General features: G+C 44.5%; 1 protein-coding gene and 1 long non-coding RNA gene across 5 annotated transcripts in view; one reads left to right on the top strand and one right to left on the bottom strand.

The window, feature by feature from the left end:
- GRB2 (growth factor receptor bound protein 2) overlaps nt 1-21,918 on the bottom strand; it is a 63,764-nt gene that overhangs the window by 36,093 nt on the left and 5,753 nt on the right. For 2 of the 4 annotated variants that reach the window (XM_075111102.1, XM_075111103.1), the window contains exons 2-3: nt 21,015-21,092; nt 11,392-11,600 (exon numbers count right to left, since the gene is read on the bottom strand). In XM_075111102.1, coding sequence (XP_074967203.1) covers nt 11,392-11,469 — 78 coding nt within the window. In that variant the 5' untranslated portion in view covers nt 11,470-11,600; nt 21,015-21,092. Of the gene's footprint in view, nt 1-11,391; nt 11,601-16,567; nt 16,804-17,079; nt 17,222-21,014; nt 21,093-21,918 lie in introns of those variants that run through there. The other 2 variants (XM_075111100.1, XM_075111101.1) reach the window with 2 other exon arrangements.
- LOC142065181 (uncharacterized) lies at nt 17,241-21,733 on the top strand. Its single transcript, XR_012663309.1, has 2 exons — nt 17,241-17,497; nt 18,107-21,733. It is a non-coding gene; the product is annotated as an uncharacterized LOC142065181 (long non-coding RNA).

Genomic DNA, 21,918 nt, shown 5'->3' with positions numbered 1-21,918 from the left:
AGGTCATCTCCAACCTGTCTGTTATAGTGCAGGAAAACCTTGCCAAACCCAAATGCACCCCAGCAGCGCTACTTGTTCCCTGCATTAGGGCACGAGAGCCAGCTCCGCTCATTTGCGTGATGCCCTCTCTGCCCCCAATGAGTAAATTAGGAGCTCTGGGGACCACGACTGAAGGAAAATAGGTGGTTTTACAAGAGTTTGATTATGTATAGCCAGACTTCTTTTGGGACTGCAATCCTGAACAAAAAGAGCTAAATCTGGTTAGATTCAAAGCAAACCAAGAACATGGCCTAACTGTATTTGCTTTGTGGGGGCTTTAAACTAGGGAGCCCAAAAGAGTCTGGAACTATACACTCATGGGGTAGCTCAGCCACTTACACAGAATGCTGATCCGCCATCCACCCTAGTCACCCATGGGTAGATTCCCAGTAGCTGACCAGACTGTAGGGCATCTCTTTCATCAACATATTGCCTTACGTTTAATAACTTCAACTTTTTTTGAAAGTTAAAAACAAGTTTTTCTTCTCAACAAATAAGCTTTATGAGGAACTTAGTACTCATAATGCAAAGAGCATCACCAGTGTCTCTAATCTTACTGCAGCATCACGCACATGTTTGTAATCCAAACAGAGACAGGTGGAATGAAACAAGCTTTTCAAGGAAAAGAAAACTGAAGAAAGTTTATAGAAACATCGGAAACCTCTTTTTTACCTATGCTCTTCCTTTCTACATTACCTAAATAAACTGAGTGAAGGTAACAGCTTGCAAGACTTCCAGACGTAAGCTGTAAAGGAAGGGGTGGAAGCCAGGAAAGCTGGGTCAGCTATAGTCACTTTGGTTATCTCTATTTTCTGTCAGCCTCTAAAGAGTTGTTAGTTTCAATCTGGGTCTTCCTAGGCAGAGTCACAAGAGTCTCCATCTAGCCATCCTGGCAGAGAGCAGCTCACACTCTTAACCTAGAAGGCAATTTTCAGGAAAAAACTGAGGAACTCCTTAGCAGGAAGTGATACTTAATGAAGTAACAAGGCAGTCTGATGCTGGAAGAAAGCTTAAGCACCCTGGTACAAATGGTCAAAACAGGCAATCCATGCATTAGTTTCTGACAAACTATCATTTCATTAGAGGTAGGGCAGAGGCGACAGTACAAAATACATCTTAAGAAATAAGGACAGAAGTGAAGGTGGTCAGAAATTGGCCTTGCTTTATCACTTCCAGGGCTAAGGATATGTCTTGACAAAGTATTCTTCAAGGACATTGAAAACATTAAAGAAACATAAAATTTAGCTGTGGAATGTATGCACAACAGGGTTTCCTGATATTGCCTCAACGAGGCATGTTTGTCAGGCTGATGTTCACCTCACCAAAATCCAGGTACTACTGTTTGAAGGCAAGGTTGGGAAAAACAACATTTTAAATGCCAAATTTCACCTTTAGATGTTTTCATTGTACTTGTCTCCATTACAGCTGCGGCTTCCTCCTCATTTTCCAACTTGCGTTTGTTTCTTCCCTTCCTCTGCAACTGTAGGATGCGCTTTGAGCACTTGTTTGCCTTCCCCCTTGGCCCCAAAGGGAATTTGGGGGCTTTCCCTGATTATTTATGCCCCCAGTAGTCATAAAGATCAGAGCACAAGACCTCAGCTACACAGGAGCTCAGGGAAATACCTTGTAAGTAAAAGTGGCAGATTTTCCAGAGGAACTAGCAAAAGATGCACACTTCTGCAGCTCAAAATCCTTCCTAGTATTCTGAAATAATTCCACTTAAACCTGGAATCTAAGCATAGATAGCTCCTTCCAAGTAGATCATAATCTACTGTTAACAACAGAAAGTAAAAGCCAGATCAAATGGTTAAAATATCGCTTTCATGTTTCTGCTAAAGAAGTGTAGGTAAAAAAAGAATATTTAAAATTTGACTGCACTTAAGATTTATGATGGAAAATCCTACTCAAGCTCAGCAAGAGTTGCATGGTTTAAAATTTTGTGCCAACTTCTCACAAACCAGAGGGCTGACTAGCTTAGACCACAAGTCTTCTGCACCAGCAGAGCTGCTATGATTAGTGGAACCTGCTGGCTCATACATAACTCATGAAGAATTCCCCCCTTTCCTCCCAAGGGAAACAATTTTGCATAACAGCAGCACTGTTTTTTTTCCCCTCCACATGCAAACCTGTAGAGTTTTAGTACAAGTTAGAGCAAGAAGTAGGCTGGCTTAATGCAGAAAACATGAATTCCAGAGACAAATTATTTAAATAAGAGGTTTTAGAGACAAACAGTGTAATTACAGTTCAGCTGAACTTAAAAAAAATGCTTTCTGCTCTCTGCATGAGGTCCAGCTGCAGTGGAGCCAACATGCAGCTCATGACAAAGCGTGCATGCTGACATGAACGCATGCAGAGAAGCTAAATTCGGCAGGTACAAACAGAGTAAGTCTACTCTGTTAAGTGTTCTCCTTCTCTCTTTTATTTATAAAGGTCAGTAATGTCTGAACATCACAATTATAAATTAATTACTCTACGGAGGCTGACAATCTACTTCCTAGGCAAAAATAGCTGTCCTAACTTTTGTCTTATTCCAGTCACCATCCTGACTGGCCCCCACGGGATCAAAAAAACCACTGACTTGATGACTCTCCAGTAACAGGGCTGCCTATCTGTTTACACAACCTCAAACAACTGGAGACAAAAGGCTCCAAGATCAGGTACAGAAACTCAAGTGAGCAATCATTCCTTAAGGGGAGTAAAGGCCTCTTAGGCTCTTCAAGACATTTAAGACATTTTTAAAATGGGCTTTTATTTAGTATCTAGATAAAAACACTATTCTTTTAGTAAAGAGAGAAAAAATACAGGCTGAGGAAAATTATAAACACAACCATTTAAAATGCAAATTTCAGATGCATCTAGTAACTAATCAGGAAGTATTGTAGAGTAGCATCTGGGTTTCAGAAATATAATAAACATCCTAAAAATAATTATCATGAGCAGTTTTGGAGACTGTCAGTTCACTCTTTGCTCTATTAGAGCTCAGTTGTACAAACCCATGTGTTTAGCACATGTCACCATGAAAAAAAAAACCACATTCTTAAGTTTGCTAAACCAGCTCTCACTTGAGCTGTCAGATGGTGACACCAATGATGCACATACGACATGGGAACAAGTTCAGGCTCTGCCGCAGACAGTCTGCTTTACAACTGTTTTTCTATTCCATTTGAACACCTACTCTTCTGAGGTGTTGCAAGACGGCTTCAAAGTTGAAGGCATGTGCCGCTCACGAGCAGTGCTTTAAATACTCAGCAACATGGCATGAGCCTAGAACGTGACGAAGTGCAGCTTGGAGCTTGACAGATTGAGACTGACGATGCTGATTTTCCATCTAAAATTATATGGATATTTGAGGGAAAGGAACAACTTTACACACCATTCCCCATGCTGTAGATAATAAACAGAAATTATGGAAAGTATTGTCCTATCCTATTTTCTCTCCCAAGGCCCAAAGCATCAAAACTCCACATTTTTATTTCCTTGTATATATTCTAGTCACTGATGCTTGCCCAACTTGGGAGATAATGTTAACTGCCACTGCAGAGCCAGCAAAGGAAATGAAAGAGCAAGAACTGTTGTGGAGTAAAGCTGCAGATAAGAACTTGCGTATCAGACTACTGCAGTATCAGTTTGCTGATCTGTGTAGAAATGCAGAACGCATCTAAGTCACCTACTCATTTGCATTTTTAATTTAACAGAATTTTCAGAGAAAACTGGAAATGATAGAGATCAAAGGCAGCCTTCCCAACAAAATGCTAAATAAAGCAAGTAAAAAATAAAAAAACCACTGAGACCTAGTGCCTCTTCTCACTAGTGCCCCACTGAAATGGATTATTACACAAAAGCTCCATTTCTAAGTCCATAAAATTAGGCATCAGAGGAGGAACAAATGCATTTCCTTGGTCACTTTTCTACCTAAACATTATGTTCACAAGTCACATGTCTCTGGCTAGCACCTATCCCACCAGCCCTGAATGAAGGGAGTGAAGGCGGGGGGAAGAAGGGAAATAGGCTTATCCTTTGCTATACCTCTGCTAATTAAGACCTCCAGCATAACCAGCTCAGACATTAATGCATCACGCACCTTGTAATACAGAACTAAGCACAGGCCAAGTATTCATCCAGAGTCCCGTGTCAGTTTTGTAAATCATGCTGAATCCCATAACGTGGTTATCATTACTCCAGCTGCCTGAAAGTTAGCTTGGGCACAGCTACAGAGATAAAGCCCCATCTCTTCACTAGGCATTGCGGACATAGCCGTAATCCTGTGTGCAGAGGGGTGCAACAGTCTCCCCTCCGTTCTGCTTATTGCTCTAACAACGGTCTGCTGTCAAACCTGGAAAGGGCGTTCTGCAATTCAACACCACAGACCAGAAGAAATGTGAAGCTACACACACGTTCACATGGGAAAAACTCAAACAAAACTCATCTCGACTACGTTGCCAAACCCTTTTGCTGATGCCCATTATGCGAATGGCTTAAAACACGCTTTGGGGGGCGGGGGGTAGTAAAGGAGCTTGATTGGATGTTTTAGTGTTGTTTATTATTATGGTTCTAGAACTAGCTTTGATTTTTCGAATCTTTCAATACCTACATAAATAAAATCATTAACAATTTTGCAAAGGTTTTAATTCAGAGGTAACCAGCAAGTATGGAAATCTGGCGTCATCAGTATAATAGCCTTAAATTAATACAACAGTCCAGTCTCACAGCAATCATGAAAATGTCCTAATGTTGTCTTTAGTAGTTCCCTCCAGTTTAGATTTATATTGTAAAAGTCATCATGTTCAATTGACGGTTGATGATTACATTCCCTCTTTGCTCAATGCGAGATTATAAGATTTTTGGCTCCAGTGTTGTTAGGGGACTAATGCTTAATTTTCTTTCATTTTCAAAGAAACAGAATTAAGTTTTTGCCCCGCGCTTTTTTTCCCCAAGGCTTAGGCTTTTGTTATTGATTTCTCATGCATAGCCACTGGCAACTAACGCACAAGGGATTTTATCAAGGGGTCATATAGTTCACTGCTTATGTTAGGCTGAGCCGTACACGGACAAATGGGATTCCTTATCTCCCCTCACTTAGTTGGATCCTTATTGATTATAGCAAGAAATCAGAAAAGTCTGTATTTCGCTACAAACAAGACCCCTCCTCCTCCCACAACTTGCAGGGCTCTGCACAGAAACTGGAAAACCAGGACAACTTCATTTATGACACTATCAATCTTTTATACATGCCACTAAAGTCTTCCCCCAACTGTGATCATGCTTTTACCATTTTCGTTTAAAAAAAAAAAAAAATGAAAACACCACCAAAAAACTAAGTCAAGGTTAGTCCATTAACACCTGGGACGTCCCTCAGAATAACAGATTTTATTGATCTGAAATTCTCAGACATTCCCTCAATGTAGAGTTATCACAAGAAAAACGTCACGGAACCAAAAAGGAGAGACGACATTTTTGTGTTGTCAGTAAATGAACACAGGAGCACATCACGTTGGTTGCAGTTTGACACGCATGCTGAACAAAGCGGATAAATAATTTAGCAAGCCAAAATGTGATTTGCTGATAAGTGTACGCTAACGCTTTTCAGAAGTCCATCACACCAACCGTACCAAAAGCTGGACCTTGCAGAGAAGCTTCAACAACAGCGCTTCCATTAAACTGGCAAAAGGTAGCTGGAGCTTCAAATTAGCATCATTTCCCCTAGTTACAACAGAATGCAATACATGTTAAGCCAATTAGCTGAGCTAACCACTAGCTTTTATCATTGCTTTGTCTGATGTTCGAAACTCCAGTAGGCTTCAGGTAGCACACAGCTCACTAGAGCTAGTTTTTCTCCGCTTTCAGTGGCAAGTTTAAATAATCATCATAAATAGCTACTAAGTAGAAACAAGGATGCCATTTTCAAGGAGGAAGGTGTTTACTCTTCGCTTGCAAAGACCGCTTTACACCTTCAGTCTGGAATACTCCATATTTACATCTTCTGCACAGAGGCACCTTCAGCCTCGCAATCTTGCTCCAGGCAGGTCCAAGCTCCTTCACAAACACAAAACATGAGTGTTTTCTTTTTTGGGCACCTCGTGGAGGTAGGTAGTTCCTTCCCACAACCCTTCCCCCCAGTGACTAGAGAAATTGGCTAATAAAACACACCCCACCTTCAGATCATACATAAAAGCAGCAATATTTGAGAAGTGCATACTAAAAACATTGAATAGTTGGGTAGACCAGAAGAATGCAACCGCTTATAGCAGCACCTCTTCTTAACACAGGATGCCAAATCAATTCTGTTTAAGATAACTGTACTTGTCTCTATGAGTCTCTCCAATTTTCTAACAGTTCTGTCTTCTTAGACAGCAATATTGATCACATATTGATGACTAATATCATCTTCACTCAAGGCTGCCAGCCAAGGAATATGACCTAAGTGCACCTTTACAAATCAACCATGACATACAACAGAGTTGCCACTCACAGCTAAGTTGCAGAATGACGCAGGTTGGAAGGGCCTCTGGAAGTCAACCAATCCCTGTCCTGCTCAAAACAAGTCTCATTAGATCAGAGTGCCCAGGGGATTGTCCACGTATCACCAGGGATGGGTACTCCACAATTTCTCTGGGCAACCTGTTCTAATATTTTCCCTATTTCTCTATAAAGCACACAGTGCTTGCAATTTGCCTAAATCATTAATTCAGAAAACTGTTTCTCACATATTAATCAAGGCCACAGAGTTCATCAAAAAAAAAGTGGGGAAAGACAAAGGAGGTGCGTAAAGAAGGAGAGAACGGATGAGAGTGAAGACAATTTCACCCAAACCAGAGGAAAAGTCTTTGCACTTCTCATCAGCAAGCCATGGATTTCTGTTCTCTAGCAGAGACACCACGATGTAACAGCCAACACAGGTGAGGTCAAAGACAAGGGATGAAGAAGAAGAAGGGAGGCCATGCTCCCTGTGTTTATCGTACTCCCCTCTCTATACAAAACTGTTTCACTCTATCCAGACACAGAAAAATGGTTTTCACACAGGAACTGAAATTGCCATCTCAGCATCAACTGTTTGCAAACACCCAATCCTCTTAAAGGCTGACAGAAAGAAAATCAGTCTGGTGGCAAATAATCACGTGAACAGCACCTGTGGTGACTGCAGAGTGTGTGATCAGAGCAGGAGAGACGTCTTGACCTTGCTGAATGGAATTGTCAAGTGATCAAAATCCCATCAAGGAATTCCTTCTTTTATCATATAGGGAAGCTGGTTTGTACGTCACACACAAGTGAAAACCCTGAAATTAAAGATGGCCCTCTATTTAACACACCACCTGAATAATTTTACTCAAAAACAATCTGTAAGTGTCCCGAATTAATTATGCTGACAACTACTGGGAACAGGAACTTATTCAATTCTTCAGAAAATCACTTTCCAGTTATGCCCCAACCCTACGGCAGAAGGAGGAGAAAGAGGAAATGGAGCAGTGGGCCTACAGCTGGTTTGTTTTTTTTTTTAAAAAAAAAAAAAACAAACCACAAAACACAACAAACCAACAAAAAACCAAACCCAACACAATTCTAACATTCAAGACATTCACTAATATGTTTGCTGCTTCTGCATTAACCCTGCAGAAACTGTTATCAGAGCACCATGGTATTAACTGTACACTTCAGATTAGGTGTAGGAAAAACAGAAAAAAGAAATTATGATGAGATGAGAGAAAGAATGATGGTGTTCCTTCTCTCATCCCCCCCTCCCGGCTCCTGCCAAACCACCAGCAAGTATTAGCACACTTTAGGTCTGGATTCTTGCCAGTTAGCACAAAGGCCAACAAAACCAGAAGCTGCTAGAAATACAATAGTTTTGGGGGACATAAGATGTGAATAACAAACATAGAGACCGAAGTCACCTACTCCGAACTTCAATAAATACAGAAAGTGAAAAGGGAAAAGATTGAAAAAGCATCGTGACAACCATCAACTATTCGAAGTGAAAAACAGTAAATAAAAAATTCAAGTAGGAATCCCTCAGGTTTGGTGGGTTTTTACTTTTTTTAAAATAACAGGACAGGCTATCTCACACCACCAATAGGACACCAGCCATGAGCAAGTTTTTGTGAGGCGATCACCAATATGTGGAAAGAACAGTGCTCTCGAGAGCTGCAGCACTGTGCTGCAATCAGAAGACACAGAAGGAAGCAGCAAGCTTTTCCTTCTCTGGAAAAGGCTTGGTGAGCAGTATTTAGCATATTTCAAAAGTTTAAAGAAAGCTGTCGGTTTGCACCTCCCGAAACAGCAATACCACACACTGCTACGGAACTGCCAGACAAAAGGGTAGGGGGGTCCAGTGTACCGCCAGGGTTACAAAAATCATAGAAGCAGTTTTTACTGTACAGTGCCCACAAAAGAAAAGGCCAAGCACTTTTCCTCTTCACTCAGCTGTTTTACAATTGCAAGCCAAAGGTCAACTACCTTCACTCACTTTTGGAAACCAGCCACAAGATTACTAACAACCAGCTTAATGGCTACAGCTCAAATGCTATTCAATCAAGTCCCGAATATGAGGGTATGCAGCAGTAATGGCACCATGACATCATAGGCAAGCTATCTGCTGAAATCAGAGGGAGGCAGGCAGCGCGCATCTTTGCCTTCTCTCCCCACAAAGCGAAACATGAACTCCCAAGGAGCAAGAATTAAAGTATTAGAGATTTTGTTCTTTCCTTAGTGTAGCCAAAGCGTAACATTTCGCTATGAAACAAACCCTTGCCATCATCATATATGCCAACAAACTAACGTGACTTTCTGGAGGTGCATCAAGACAGGCATCTGATAGCTAGATTTAAAGACGCCTTCAAGTTACTTGTGCGCCTCAGCCAGGGACATCAAAAGAGCAAAGCGTGCAGGTATATTCAACGTGTTACAAGTTTATTTCTCTTCCCAATCCATTCAAGTGCAGCAGGATTAACCTGATTAATAAGACCTATCACATGAATTGGATACTCTGAGATTTCTCAGTCATGAGCAGAGCACTAACAAAACAGATCCGGCATATCTAACAGAAATTAATTGCCAAAACCTGAAACACGTTTGAAGTGAACCTGACTTTCAAAATCACAAAGGACCACAGAAGGTTGTCAGTTTGAGGAAAGTGAACTGCAACAATTCTAATTGCTTTTGGCTTATTCATCTGAGACTTGCCAGCTTTACACATTGAACCTTACCATGCTGCACGGAACTCATCTCAACTATATGCTAAAGGAAGATCCCTGAAACTCTTAGTTTCCACTAATTTTAGTGATATTCTTGAGCAAGTTACCATTTCTATGACTCATTTTACTCATCTATGAAGTAAATACGTAAAGTTTGTAAGCCTTTTCAGAATACGAGCTGAAAGGAAATACAGTTTAAAGAACTGTTCAGCTACACTTTGAGGAAGTGTCCAGCCCAGGTTTTGTGTAGAGTAGGAAAACCCCTCTCTATATTCTAGGAGAATACAATGATTGATGTCGTGTAACAGCATACATACCACCACGTTTCTGTTACTGTGATGAAATTTCTATCTATGGGATGACATCAAGTGGCTAGGACTCAGGGACACATTACTGGCAGCCACTGCATGCAGGTGTAAGAGTTTTAGCATAGATTAAACTTTCAGAAGTCCTGTAATTCTTAGAGAATATTTTAAATGAATGCAAATTTTACAAGACTTTTTCATACGCTGCAGCAAACTTCTGTAGTTCTTCCTAAAACCTTCTATACCTTCATTTGCAGTTGAAAATAATTAAGAATACACTTAAACTATATTTCATTATACTTAATTTTTCCTTCCTGTTCAGTGTTTCCTACAAGCTGACTTCAGCTGTGGTCTACTTCAAGTCCACTATAAAAGCCAAGGGTAGCTAGTAGTAACCCAAAGCAGAAGAATACAGCTCAGGTTAAGAAAAACAAATGCAGGGTTATCACAGAAGACTTCTAAAATTCTGACAGTCTCAAATGCTCAAAACCAGGAAAAAGCAATATTCTGGTAATTTGCACGAACACTGGAATTGAGGTGTACAGGTCCAACAGGCATTTTTAGGCCAGTTATGGGCCAGGGATGCATAGGATATAAGCAGATGCAATTATTTTAAAAGTTATCAATCACAAAGCAGGAGACATTTTTGCAACCTTTATCTGTTGATGGCCACACACTAGTACGGCACTTTTAATAAAGCCACAGTCCTGCTGTCAAAATATCAGCTCTGAGAGACACATATTAAGTTTACAGATAGAGGTTGTTTTTTCCAACTTATCTTAAAATAGTAGTTAAAAATCAAGCCCTTCCCTGGCAAAAATTTTGAGCAGATGAGTAATCCCACTGAGGTTCACAGGACTTGATTTGTCAGCACACACAAAGTTACAGCTTTACATCTGCAGGATAGGCACCTCAAAACAATTTCTACTCAAAGCACGTCAGAAAGAAGTATCTTAAGATAGTTTAATACAAAATACATCACTCTAGGAAGGTAAAGCCCATCTTATCATTTACGGAGAAATACTGACTCTGGATGAAACTCCATTAAAATATTCCACAATATGGCTCTTATCACTTGGAAGCAAGGTCAAAGCTATGCTTCACTGAGGCCAAGTCACTACGGATTTTTATATTTCACATCCCCCCACCCAAAAAAAAAAATAATTTGGGTTTGTTCTGTGCGTCCAGTTTTTTAAATAAAGTTTTAGAAATGCAAATATTTTTCAAATTCCTTTAACTTAGCCAAGAGGAAGCGTCAAAAGCCTTTGATATATTGGAAGAACTGTAGACCAAAATTCCTCTAATGCACTCCAACATCCACTTACATACATCTGCATGGATCCATTAAATATTCAGCCACAAGCTTATCACTCGAGTTCATCAGGACTGAAGATAAAACTCAGCACCAATATCTGACAGCCTGATGCTAAAAGATTATCTGCTGAGAAATAATCTAATCACTGGTCTTTGATATCGGAATCCTTGGCAGGAGGCAAAGGCAAGGAATACCAAAATGATCTTGATTACTTTAAGGGGTTTCCTCTCGTAGGAGGGAATTCGGTGTAGAGATTATCTTGTGCTTCTGCTTATTCGCTACCATGTTTACGACTAAGTTTTCAAATATTCCAGTCTCAGAAGAGAGAAATGAGACACGTCGGGATGCATGCTCTACACAGAAACCAAACAGCCTCTCCTGCTCGTAGGAGCTCAGGCCGCGACTGAGGAAATCTTGAGGTTCCCCGTTGAAAGGAGATGGCGTTCGCCGGGGGCGCAGAGGGGGTCTGAGGGGCAGGGAGGGCCTGGCGGGAGAAAAGCCCAGGGCGAAAGCGGGAACCCCCGAGCCCTTCCCCTCCGCTTACCTTCAGGATATCGCCCCGTTTGAAGCTCAGCTCGTCATCCGCGGTGGCTTTGAAGTCGTACTTGGCGATGGCTTCCATGCTGGGGCTGCCGCGCAGGGCGGTGGGCAGGAAGCGCTCCCCGAAGCCTCCGCTCCTCCCGCGGCGGCCCGGCTCCGTCCGAGAGGCCGGCCCCGACTCTCACATACAGGGAGGCCGGGGGACGATCCGCCCTAGGGGAGGAGGAGGAGGAGGAAGAGACGGGCCATTAGGGGAAGTGGCAGGGATCGATGGCCGGGGCCGCGCCCAGAGCCGCTCCCTCCGCCCGGCGCGGCGCGGCCGCCGCTTCCTCCCGCCGCCGCTCGCCCAGGCCCCACGTCCCGCGCCCAACGGTCGCCCTCGCGACCACCACCGGGATGAGCTGCCCTGGTCCCCGGGGCGGCGGGGGCGGGGTGCGGGGACGGGACACACCGGGCCCGCCACTCCGCCGCCCCGCGCGGGCTGCCCAGCCCCGGGAGGGGAGGGAGGGCAGAGCCCGGCCTCCCCCCGCCTCTCCCGGCGACCCCTAATTCCCGCCAGACCTAACGGGAGGAGGGAGGCGGCCGGGCGGCCCTGCCCACGGTGCCGGCGGGGGGCACCGGTCATCCCCGCTCGCGGGGCGCAAAACTGAACCCCGCCAGCTCCAGCCCGGAATGGGGAGAGGCGGCTGTGGCAGGGCGATGCGCTCCTCTCCCGCCGCACGCAGCACCGGGACACACCGGGCCGGAGAGGCAGCTTACAGCAATAATGTGGGTTCTTCCATTCATACAGCTCACACGGATTCAAGTACAGTAAGTCAGACCTCGCGGAGAACGCTTCCGTCGGTCCTCCCTAACAGGACTTTCTCGGAACTGAAACGCCTATCAAAAAGCGTCCTGAAATAACATTAGGGACACAAAAGTTTGGGCTCATGCTAAGGTAAAAGCGACCACCCTGAAATTCCAGCGTCTTCAGCAGCAGAACATGCTGAAAAAATATCTTGATAAGCACAGCATGAAAATCAGCAAGTTTGAGTATCTCTTATGGGCCCAGGGAAGAAATGACATCAAACCTGGCAAGGCATATATAGACACTCTGAAACCACTGAAAAGGCTTATATCTTGATCTCGGGTTAGAACAGGAAGGATTTAATCTAACTCCAACTATACTCGACAGCAGGCAAGCTAAGGGATCAGAAAAAAAGTCAAGTGGGCCAGTCTATAACTTGAAAACGATCACGAAAACCCCTCCAAGGAACCAGCAGTGAGCTGGCACTTGTCAATGACAATTCAAGGCAGAAGAGATCTGACAAACACCAGCGAACCCACGCACCTGCTAATTCAGTCGCTGTGGTTATGGCCCAGAAAGAGCCCTGCTATATGCAAAGGCAGCAGATGGCAATAGCATTTTCTCATTTCAGAGAAAAACCTGCCTTACATAAATGCAGTTCAGCAATTAACTCGTGCTTCTCTTCCACAAGTCCCAACCCCATGAAGAGTAACGAAGCTCAAGGCAATCACCCGGAGGAAGACTTCTTCACAGGAAACTGGTGGAATGAGAAGAGGTATTTACAGGATTTACCTCAATCAAAAAGAAGAGTACCTTAGTGAAGCCCCCACGTGGCCAGCACTCAGGGCTGGCTTTGGTACTCCGATGCAGCACTACCAAAACCAGTGAGGCTGACAAGGCTGACAAAGATCACAAGGGCACAATCCACCTGTGCTACAGCAACTGCTGGAAGCGAACACGCTGAATCCCCAGCTTTGACCCACACACAATTAAATCAGAAAGTGTATCATCTTAGCTACATTTTTATGATTCCAAAATACTTTATTTTTGTCTCAATGCTGATGAAAAAGCATCCGCCTGTCTGATGTCAGTCCTCCGCACTGTAATAGCATATTTATACAAACAGCAACAACTTTTTTTTCTGAGGCCCCACCTCAAGTTCTGTGTGCAGTTTTGGGCCCCTCAGGACAAGAAGGAGATCGAAGTGCTGGAGTGTGCCCAAAGAAGGGCAACAACGTTGGTGAAGGGTCTGGAGAACAAGTCTTATGAGGAGCAGCTGAGGGAGCTGGGGGGGTTTAGCCTGGAGAAGAAGAGCCTGAGGGGAGACCTTCTTGCTCTCTACAACCACCTGAAAGGAGGTTGTAGCGAGGGGGGTTCAGTCTCTTCTACCTAGTAACAAGTTGTAGGATGAGAAGAAACAGCCACAAGCTACGCCAGGGGAAGTTTACGTTGGATATTAGGAAAAATTTCTTGACCGAAAGGGTTGTCAGGCACTGGCACAGGCTGCCCAGGGAGGTGGTTGAGTCTCCATCCCCGGAGGTATTTAAAAGAAGGGCAGGTGTCGTGCTTGAGGATATGGTTTAGTGGTGGACTTGGCAGTGATAGGTTAGCGGTTGGACTCGATCTTAAGGGTCTTATCCAACTTTAACGATTCTATGATTCTATGAACTTCCCTCCGCTGGGAACATTTTCCCCTTGGCAGCCCCTGTTGTCTTCGGTTCGGCATCTCCTCATCTTTACAGCCTGGCCTCTTTGGTTGTTAACTGATGGTATTTATAATTTTCTGCTATTATAGCAATATTAAGGAGCAACAGGAATGATGGCCTATGAAGCGACGGAAAACACAAACATTTGTTCACGCACACTGCTTACGTGTCCTCTACTTTTCATGGCAAATGCCATCGGTTTCTGTTCCTTCTTAAAGGACAAATACCACAGGCAACAAAGTTCTGGTGTTTCAAACAGCACAATGAAGGCGTGTATCATTATACAGGCACGTAAACACCATCAGCTACAGGAATGCCGCTTGAAAACCCTAAGCTCCAAACCTAAGAACGGAACAGCAAGTTGCACAACTTAAAGAACACATTACAGGCTCAAGACATATTTACAGAAATAAATTACCACCAATTGGAAAATGTTCTTTTCTTTGGGGTACACAAGTATCACTACCTAGTACTGCATTAGTATCAATGAATTTTTTTTGTTAACTGAAGGAGTTAATAAACAACTTTCTTGGAGAAACCATTGCAGCATTTCCAAGAACTACACTGGCATTTCCCTGCACCCAGCAATAGTACAATGTTGGGAAATTGTCCAGCGCAATTCAAGATGAAAGAGCTTCATCACGCAATTTTCTTTAAACATGCATTCATATTACTGCCACCACCGCACATATTGTCAGCATATAAAGGAGCAATGTTTCCAGGTAACAATACTAACAGCAGCTGCTGCGAGAAGAAAACTTTAACCATCATGGCTTTAGGCAAAAGTGTAGCTGTTTAGGCTACAAAGTTTAGGCACAGGACTTACATGTAAATTAGGGAAAAGCTTTGAAAATATTAAGCCAAGATGCTTACACGGCAAATGTCAGAAAAGATAAACTCAGGACATCAATTCCCTCAAAGTCACTTAGAAAGCATCTGCTGTTCACTAATCTCCTTAAGCAAGTTCTTATAGGGAGGCAGCCACATAATTGCTAAAATACAAACAAACCAACTGCACAACAAGGGGAAAATAAGCTCACTGGGGAAGTAGCTCAGGCTTGGTCTCTGCCCACTGAGAGCACGGCTGTGGGCATTTGTATTAGGCAGAAAGCAGTGAAACAGGACACGTTGCAAGTACTACAGCGTACCCCAGCTCCACACACTTCAAATGAAATAAGACAGGCATGAATGAGTAATAGAACAGGAATACAACGAATACACATTACAAGAATTATCAGATGATATTACTAGAGAAATGACTAAGATTTCTCAGCATATCAATGTTTTTCACCTCTTGCCTTACCGGGATTTGGGGCAAGATACTTCTCTTTTTCTTAAAAAGATCGGGGGGGGAGGGGGGGAGAAAGGGCAGCAGATGCAGCTAACAGTAAATTCTTGTTGGCAATACAGTGCTGCAGTTCAGGATGGAACACAAGTAATTATAAATACAAATCTCTCTGTTGTAGCCAACAGGAAACAATTCTCATGCTCTTTCAACAGCTATTTCAACAAAACACACAGGCCAAGGTAGCCTTTTTGTACTGCTCTTACAAAGCATTTTTTCTAACAAGCGAGAGCTTTCTCATTGTTCTCTTTCCACTGTTTTACTGTTCTTCTGGAAAGTGATATGGGCAGGAACAGAGGAACAGACAGTTTAGAAAAGCCCAAGCGAGGGAAGAAAGAAGATACATTCAGTGGAAGATTTTGCCAAGAAGCAGATCCTAAGCTTCATCAGCTGTTATAGGACAAAACGTTACTGAGGGCGGTGGAAAGAAAAAATGTGTGGATACATCATCTGGAAGACATGCAGAAACGTTAAGTGTCAGGCTCTAGACAAAAGAATAGAAAGAAAAAAATCGTAAGGGCAGAGCGCTAATTCAAATTACCCAAATAAGGAAGCATAACATAATAAAAAGATCGAGGTAGAATATAAGCTAAATTACCAACATACAAAACCCAGAACATTCAGGGTCATAAATGGTACTCATGATCTACCAGCTTAGTATGTTTCCACTTCCTTAAGCATGTCTTGCCAGAGGACAACTCAAGACATCACTTACAAAGCTAAGGCACAGCACAATGCACAGAGCATATTTATCAGATCAAATAATTTTATCAGGTAATAGAAAACTTCATCTCTGCCAAAATTTATTTATCTGCACTTTTTTTTCCTTGAATGTATAAAGCAGCTTTAAATGTTACAAGCTTGCCTGGTATGATGAAATATTTAAAATGCTGTATGACTTAATCATCATAAGAGATGATGAAAATAATCGAAAGGGTTTTTTTTTTGGCACAAACCCTCAATAACCAAAGTTTGCACAGAAATCAATGAGAAACAATGCTGTGTTTGAAAAAGATGAACGATTTGTGACCCTTCAAGTTTTGGCCCCTGACCACAGGCATTTAATAATTTTTAGCACAAGGAACGGACGTCCCTAAACACTATATTTATCTATGAATTGCTCTCCCAGTTATTAACTATGCTACAGAATATTTCTCTTTAGGTTATAAAAGAGGTGCCTGAGTCAGACGACGTGGGAGTTATCAAGACTGCATCCTCGCCTTCCACAGATTATTTGCAACTCTATCGGCAAGTTAAACCTTATCCCACAAAACCAACGCTCAACCTCCAGCAGAAAACTCAGGAGAGAAAGGTAAAAAACATCTTTATCACAGAAACTCACGTTTGAAGCGTGACCCGAAGGGTCTTCGGGGAAGGAAAGGGATGGACGGTAACCTGCCCACGGGGTATTCACAACCTTTTCACCCTCGGAAGCGGCCGGGAGTCACGGAACTCTTCCGGGGAAGGTTGCGACTGAGCCCCGAGAACCAGGGCCAGCCAGCACCCCGCGGGCGAGGGGGGCACGGCCCGGCAGCGCGGCCCGCCCAGCGCAACGCCCCCGGCCCGGGAGCCCTCCCCGCGCCGCCGAAGGGCAGGGCCCGCCGGGCTGCAGGCCCGCCGCCCCGGGACGGCGCTGAGGCGACTCCCGCCGAGCGCGGCTGGGAGAGGCGGGACGCGCAGCGGCCCAGGCCACGGCACCAGGGGACGCCAGCCGCCCGGGCTCAGCGGGTGTCCCACCCCCCGGCCCCGGTAAGGCCCGCGGGGGACCCGGGACCCCGCCGGGAAGGGCCTTCCCCACCGCGCCGCACCGGGGCGGGGGCTCGGCGGCCCGACGCCCGCCCTCCACAGACTCACCGCGCAGCGCTGGGGGGGGGCGCCGCCCCGCCCGAGGGTCCTCGCCGCCTGCCCGGCCCCGCGCGGCCCGTCCCGGCCGCCCCTCCAGCGCCGCCGCTGCGCTACGGCCCCGTCCTGCCGCCACCGCCCCCCCCCGCCTGCCGCGCCGCCGCTGCCGCCGCCGTTCCCGCAGCAACTCTCGCGAGAGCGGCCCCTGTCAGCCGCCCTTCGCGATCGCGCCCCAGCCCCGCCCGCCACGGGAACGGCGCCTGCGCGCTCGCCTCCCCCGGGGGAGCGCCCCCGCGCATGCGCCCGAAGCGAGCGGAGGGAGGCAGCCGCCGAAGTACCGAGCCCTCCCGGGCAGCGCAACGCTACGGGCCCCTGCAACGTTAGGCTGCGTGAATCCCCCGAGGGCGGAGGGTCCCTGTGCTCGGCCCTGGTGAGGCCCCACCTCGAATGCTGGGCTCAGGTTTGGGCCCCTCGGGACAAGAAGGCCCTTGAGGGGCTGGAGCGTGTCCAGAGAAGGGCAGCGGGGCTGGGGCAGGGTCTGGAGCACAAGTGTGCTGGGGGGCGGCTGGGGGAGCTGGGGGGGTTTAGCCTGGAGAAGAGGGGGCTGAGGGGAGCCCTTCTCGCTCTCTGCAGCTGCCTGAGAGGGGCTGGAGTGGGGGGGGGGCTGGTCTCTGCTCCCAAGTCACCAGTGACAGGACAAGAGGGAACGGCCTCAGGCTGCGTCAGGGAGGATTTAGATTGGATGTGAGGGGAAAATTCTTCACTGCGGTAGTAGTCAGGCCCTGGCACAGGCTGCCCAGAGAGGTGGGGGAGTCACCATCCCCGGGGGGGTTCAAAAACACGCAGACGTGGCACTTGGGGACGTGGTTTAGGAGGCTGGGGGGTGTTGGATTGATGGTTGGACTTGATGATCCTAGAGGTCTTTTCCAACCTTAATGATTCAATGATTCTAGGGCATGAGCCCAGGCTTCTGGAGGTGAAACCCCTCCATCTTTGTGCAGAGTATTTGCCTAATTCTGTGTCTCCACTTGTCTGTAAGACAGGGCAGTCTACCTCATCATGGAGCTAGCAAGGAGAAATTAATTTAGAAGCTACCCAGAACTACTAGGGAAAACCATGTCCATGTTAAAACCAAGCCTGTCTACACAGCGTTTGAGTTGGCACCAAGGGGTGCAGAACCACTCACCAGACCCAAGAGCAAAGAATACATCTGGTAGAGCCATTACGTGACAACCATCACCCCTTTCAAGCACTGATTAAGGCACCCATGCTGTAGGAAAAAACCAGCGTGATCACACATTGCAATTAAAATATCCACAGAGGGCAGAATTCAGACTGCACAGGTGACTAATTCCAGGGTTTAACTACATGACCCTCCTAACATTCTTCTAGCTTGAAAAGACTAATTACAACATATAGTAAAACAGTGGCTTAGGTAAACGTCAAGGCTCGATTCCTCCATAAAGCCACTGAATAAAAGAGCTTTCCTCTGGCTCTGGAGAGGAAAGCTAGTTTCTGAACTAGAAGCTTCCTACAACTGTACTCCCACTCCCCTTAGAGGATAAGCCAACTACAGGGGCTACTTCTTTCTTTTTTTCTTTTTGATAGGTTGCTCCCCACTCCCTCACCCCAAAAAGATGCTGAGATGGGCAGTGTGGGCATTGAAATGAGTTGAATTTGAAATTCAAATTGAGACATACAAAAGTGGGATGCTGTACCACAGTATTGAGACATAAGCTGAAGAGTTAATATCTGGGCTCGTGTAAATTTAGGATCATTCTGGACCCACGTCTGGGTTCAAGACTACATCTAATTTAGGCATAGATAACATATTTTGTTTTATGAGATGCACATTTTTAGCCTCCAGTTAAACCCACTTTCTTTTTTTAAGTAAACCCCCACACTGGTTGATCTCCCCCAGCTGTATTGTGCAGAGGGGGTATCATGGTTTCATCCATACCAGGATTCAAATAACATCAGAATATACACCGCTGCCTCACACAATCTGGCTTACAAACCATGTTCTGCAGACATTGCCTGCTGACATTCTCATTCTAAATGCTTAAGCAGCTTGATAAAGATTCCAGGAGGTTATTTTTGGATGAAATTTGTCATTTAAACCCTTAGACAAGATCAGTTTCTCCTCCTAACAGCATTGTACTTAAGAGGTTTTAACTCATTCCCAGATTTGGGTGTCGGGGGAAGGTGTGAATTCTCCCAATACTTCATTCAGAAATTGGAAAGGGTGGAGAAAAAGGGCTGTAGGAGTTGAGGATGCTACAAATGCTTCAGATGTTCTTTCTGAGGATGCAGAAGTGATTCATCTAGGGTGACAAAAATGTTGAAATCAGAGCTAGGCTCCAAGATCCCTTGAGTCCCCAATTCTTGTTCCTAGAACAGGCTTACAGCATCTCTGCTTTCATGTATGACCTCAAAATGAGGATTTAGAAGTTATTAGTAAGCTTTCTATAAGTTAAATAACATCATCTCAGAAAAGTTATAGCAACTACTTTTAGCTGGACTTGAAAAGCCAGATATGGCTAACAGCTGCCAGTTGAACGATAGCTGCTTTAAGAGGCTGCAGCTGCCTGACTTTAAAAGGGCAGTCCCAGAAAGTCAAACAAGCAACAAATTTTAGAAATAGCAGAGATCAAAGTGTTATAGAAAGATATTCCTGATAAAGGAGTTGCTGAGATATACTTGCTTGCAAACCAATTAACGTAGGATGTTCCCCCAACTTGCAAACAAGTTAATGCTTTAGAAAAATATACGACTTGCTGTGCAAATAGAGCGCAGCTTCACTACAGCAAAAGCTGAAATCCTGGCATAGCTGTAAGCGAGGGTGAAAAAGGCCAGTGTTTTGCTAGAGGATCAATTTCAAATGTTTTTTGTAGTCTACGAATAGCTTGAATTTTCTATGACCGTCTGTCATACAACCTAAGATTAGCTCTGAGTGTTTTAAGTAGTACTAAGGGTAAGGAAAATCTTGGTGTCTGATGTTCCTTTTGGATACCTTTTTAAACTTCCTGAAGCAAGCTGGGGAAATAAATATATGGTGTTTTTTATTAATAGATCAGAGCAATATTTGTTAAAGACTAGTTTTGTGTAAGCAGCCACTCAAGGGTTAAAACTGATGCTTGGAATATTCATATTAATACCATGTTACTGGCTAAAGACAATAGTTACTGATGACACGAAGTTTAACATTAGTAACAGCAGTTATGTCGGTGCAAATGTTACTGAGGACAAACCAGAGTGATAATACGTGCCTTATCTTGACGCTGTCTTTAAACTATGTTCCATTAATGTCTGTGTCCTTGCAATGGAATTTAATTATTGTGGAAACTTTTGCATTATTAGGACTCAGAACTCCCACTGTATGTCATCTAAAGATGAACTTTTCCTAGTGTTGTCACAGCAAATGCATGACCTTAGTGTTCGTTGTGGTAACATCACCTTCTCCAGATGAGCAACTCTGGCACGCACTGAGAGATAACGATGTACCCACTCCTGATTTTTGTCACCATCGTAGTATGTTTACTGCAGAGAGTTGCACTTCCTTGTAGGGCTGATGCGAGAGCGAAATTCTAACCAGGAGGATATTCTGGGCTGTTTCTTTTCATTTGAAGGAATAAAGAAGTGACCTCTGACTCCCACTTGCTGAGAGCATCAACACATGCAACTTCAAAGGTGGTTTTGAAAACTAAGCGTCAGAGCTTAAATTGGAGCCCAGGGGCCTCTGCCTCAAACAAAAGAGCAACTGGGAACTATTGGGAGAGCTATTGAACTTAGAGAGGGTTCATAGTCAGAAAATATTTGCTCTAGCTTTGATTCATATCTGTTCTCTCTATTGGCAAACACAAGTTAAAAGCTTGTGAACTGACACAGTCATGAAAGAATGAGCCAGTCTGGCCTCCATGTTCTGTGTGCATTGTGAGCAAACTCACCTACAGCAGAATCTCTCTGGTGATAGTGCAAGACACAGAAGAGCCCAGAACACAATCACATCTCAGGTGGAGCAGAGGCTGCAACAAGAAAAACCCAAGCCTCAGTAGAGAACAAAAGTGATCCTTAATTTGTAGATGGTAACTTGATGCAAAGTTGCATGAGGCCAAATTCTTTAAGGCTTCTAATCAATCAAGAGGAAAAATCTAACACCTGGGTACTGTAGAGACTGTCAGTATCAAAGATAAAACAGGGTGGGTGTAGTTCCCTTGAGCATGAGTAGGAACTGCTTGGTGGTTGCTGGAATCTGACATCACATCCCAGCTTTAACAGAAGGAGCCTTTGGCCTTGGGTGCATCCTTGTTCATGAGCACTGGTGATTCACAGACAGATCACCTGCTTGACAAACTTCCAAAATGTAAGCAATTTCTGTACAGTGATGTGGGTTAACCCAACGTTCCACATGCTTCGGCCTCCATGTCTTCTGAGCCACAGGCAGAGGAAGCTTTCCTGCTAGAGCTCTCCAAGATGGCTCACTTCATCCTTTCTGTAGTCTCCACATCTGTTCCTAAGCCTATTCTCCTCAGACATGAGGATCTGCGATCATCATGAACTACAATACACAATTCCTGATTTAAGGACCTTTGTGTCTGTTGGAATGATTTTTTTTTTTTAATGGCATCTGGCACAGTAATTGTAATAAAATAATTGCTAATATGCACCTTTCTTCCTCTGACACATTTCCTGATTTCAAAGAATTGCAGTGACAATTTTATTTTTAAAGCAACCCTGACTGGCTCAACACATCTGAAGATGCTCAGAATGTCCCACTGTGATTCTGCATTATATTGCGGCAGTTCACATAGTGTAACACTGTATGTGTAACCGTAGCTGTACGTAAGCAGC

Source organism: Phalacrocorax aristotelis, chromosome 16 (assembly GCF_949628215.1).
Source record: "Phalacrocorax aristotelis chromosome 16, bGulAri2.1, whole genome shotgun sequence".
NCBI classification, from domain to species: domain Eukaryota; kingdom Metazoa; phylum Chordata; class Aves; order Suliformes; family Phalacrocoracidae; genus Phalacrocorax; species Phalacrocorax aristotelis.
The sequence above is the reverse complement of the archived record's forward strand: the minus strand, read 5'-3'. Positions and strand labels throughout refer to the sequence as shown.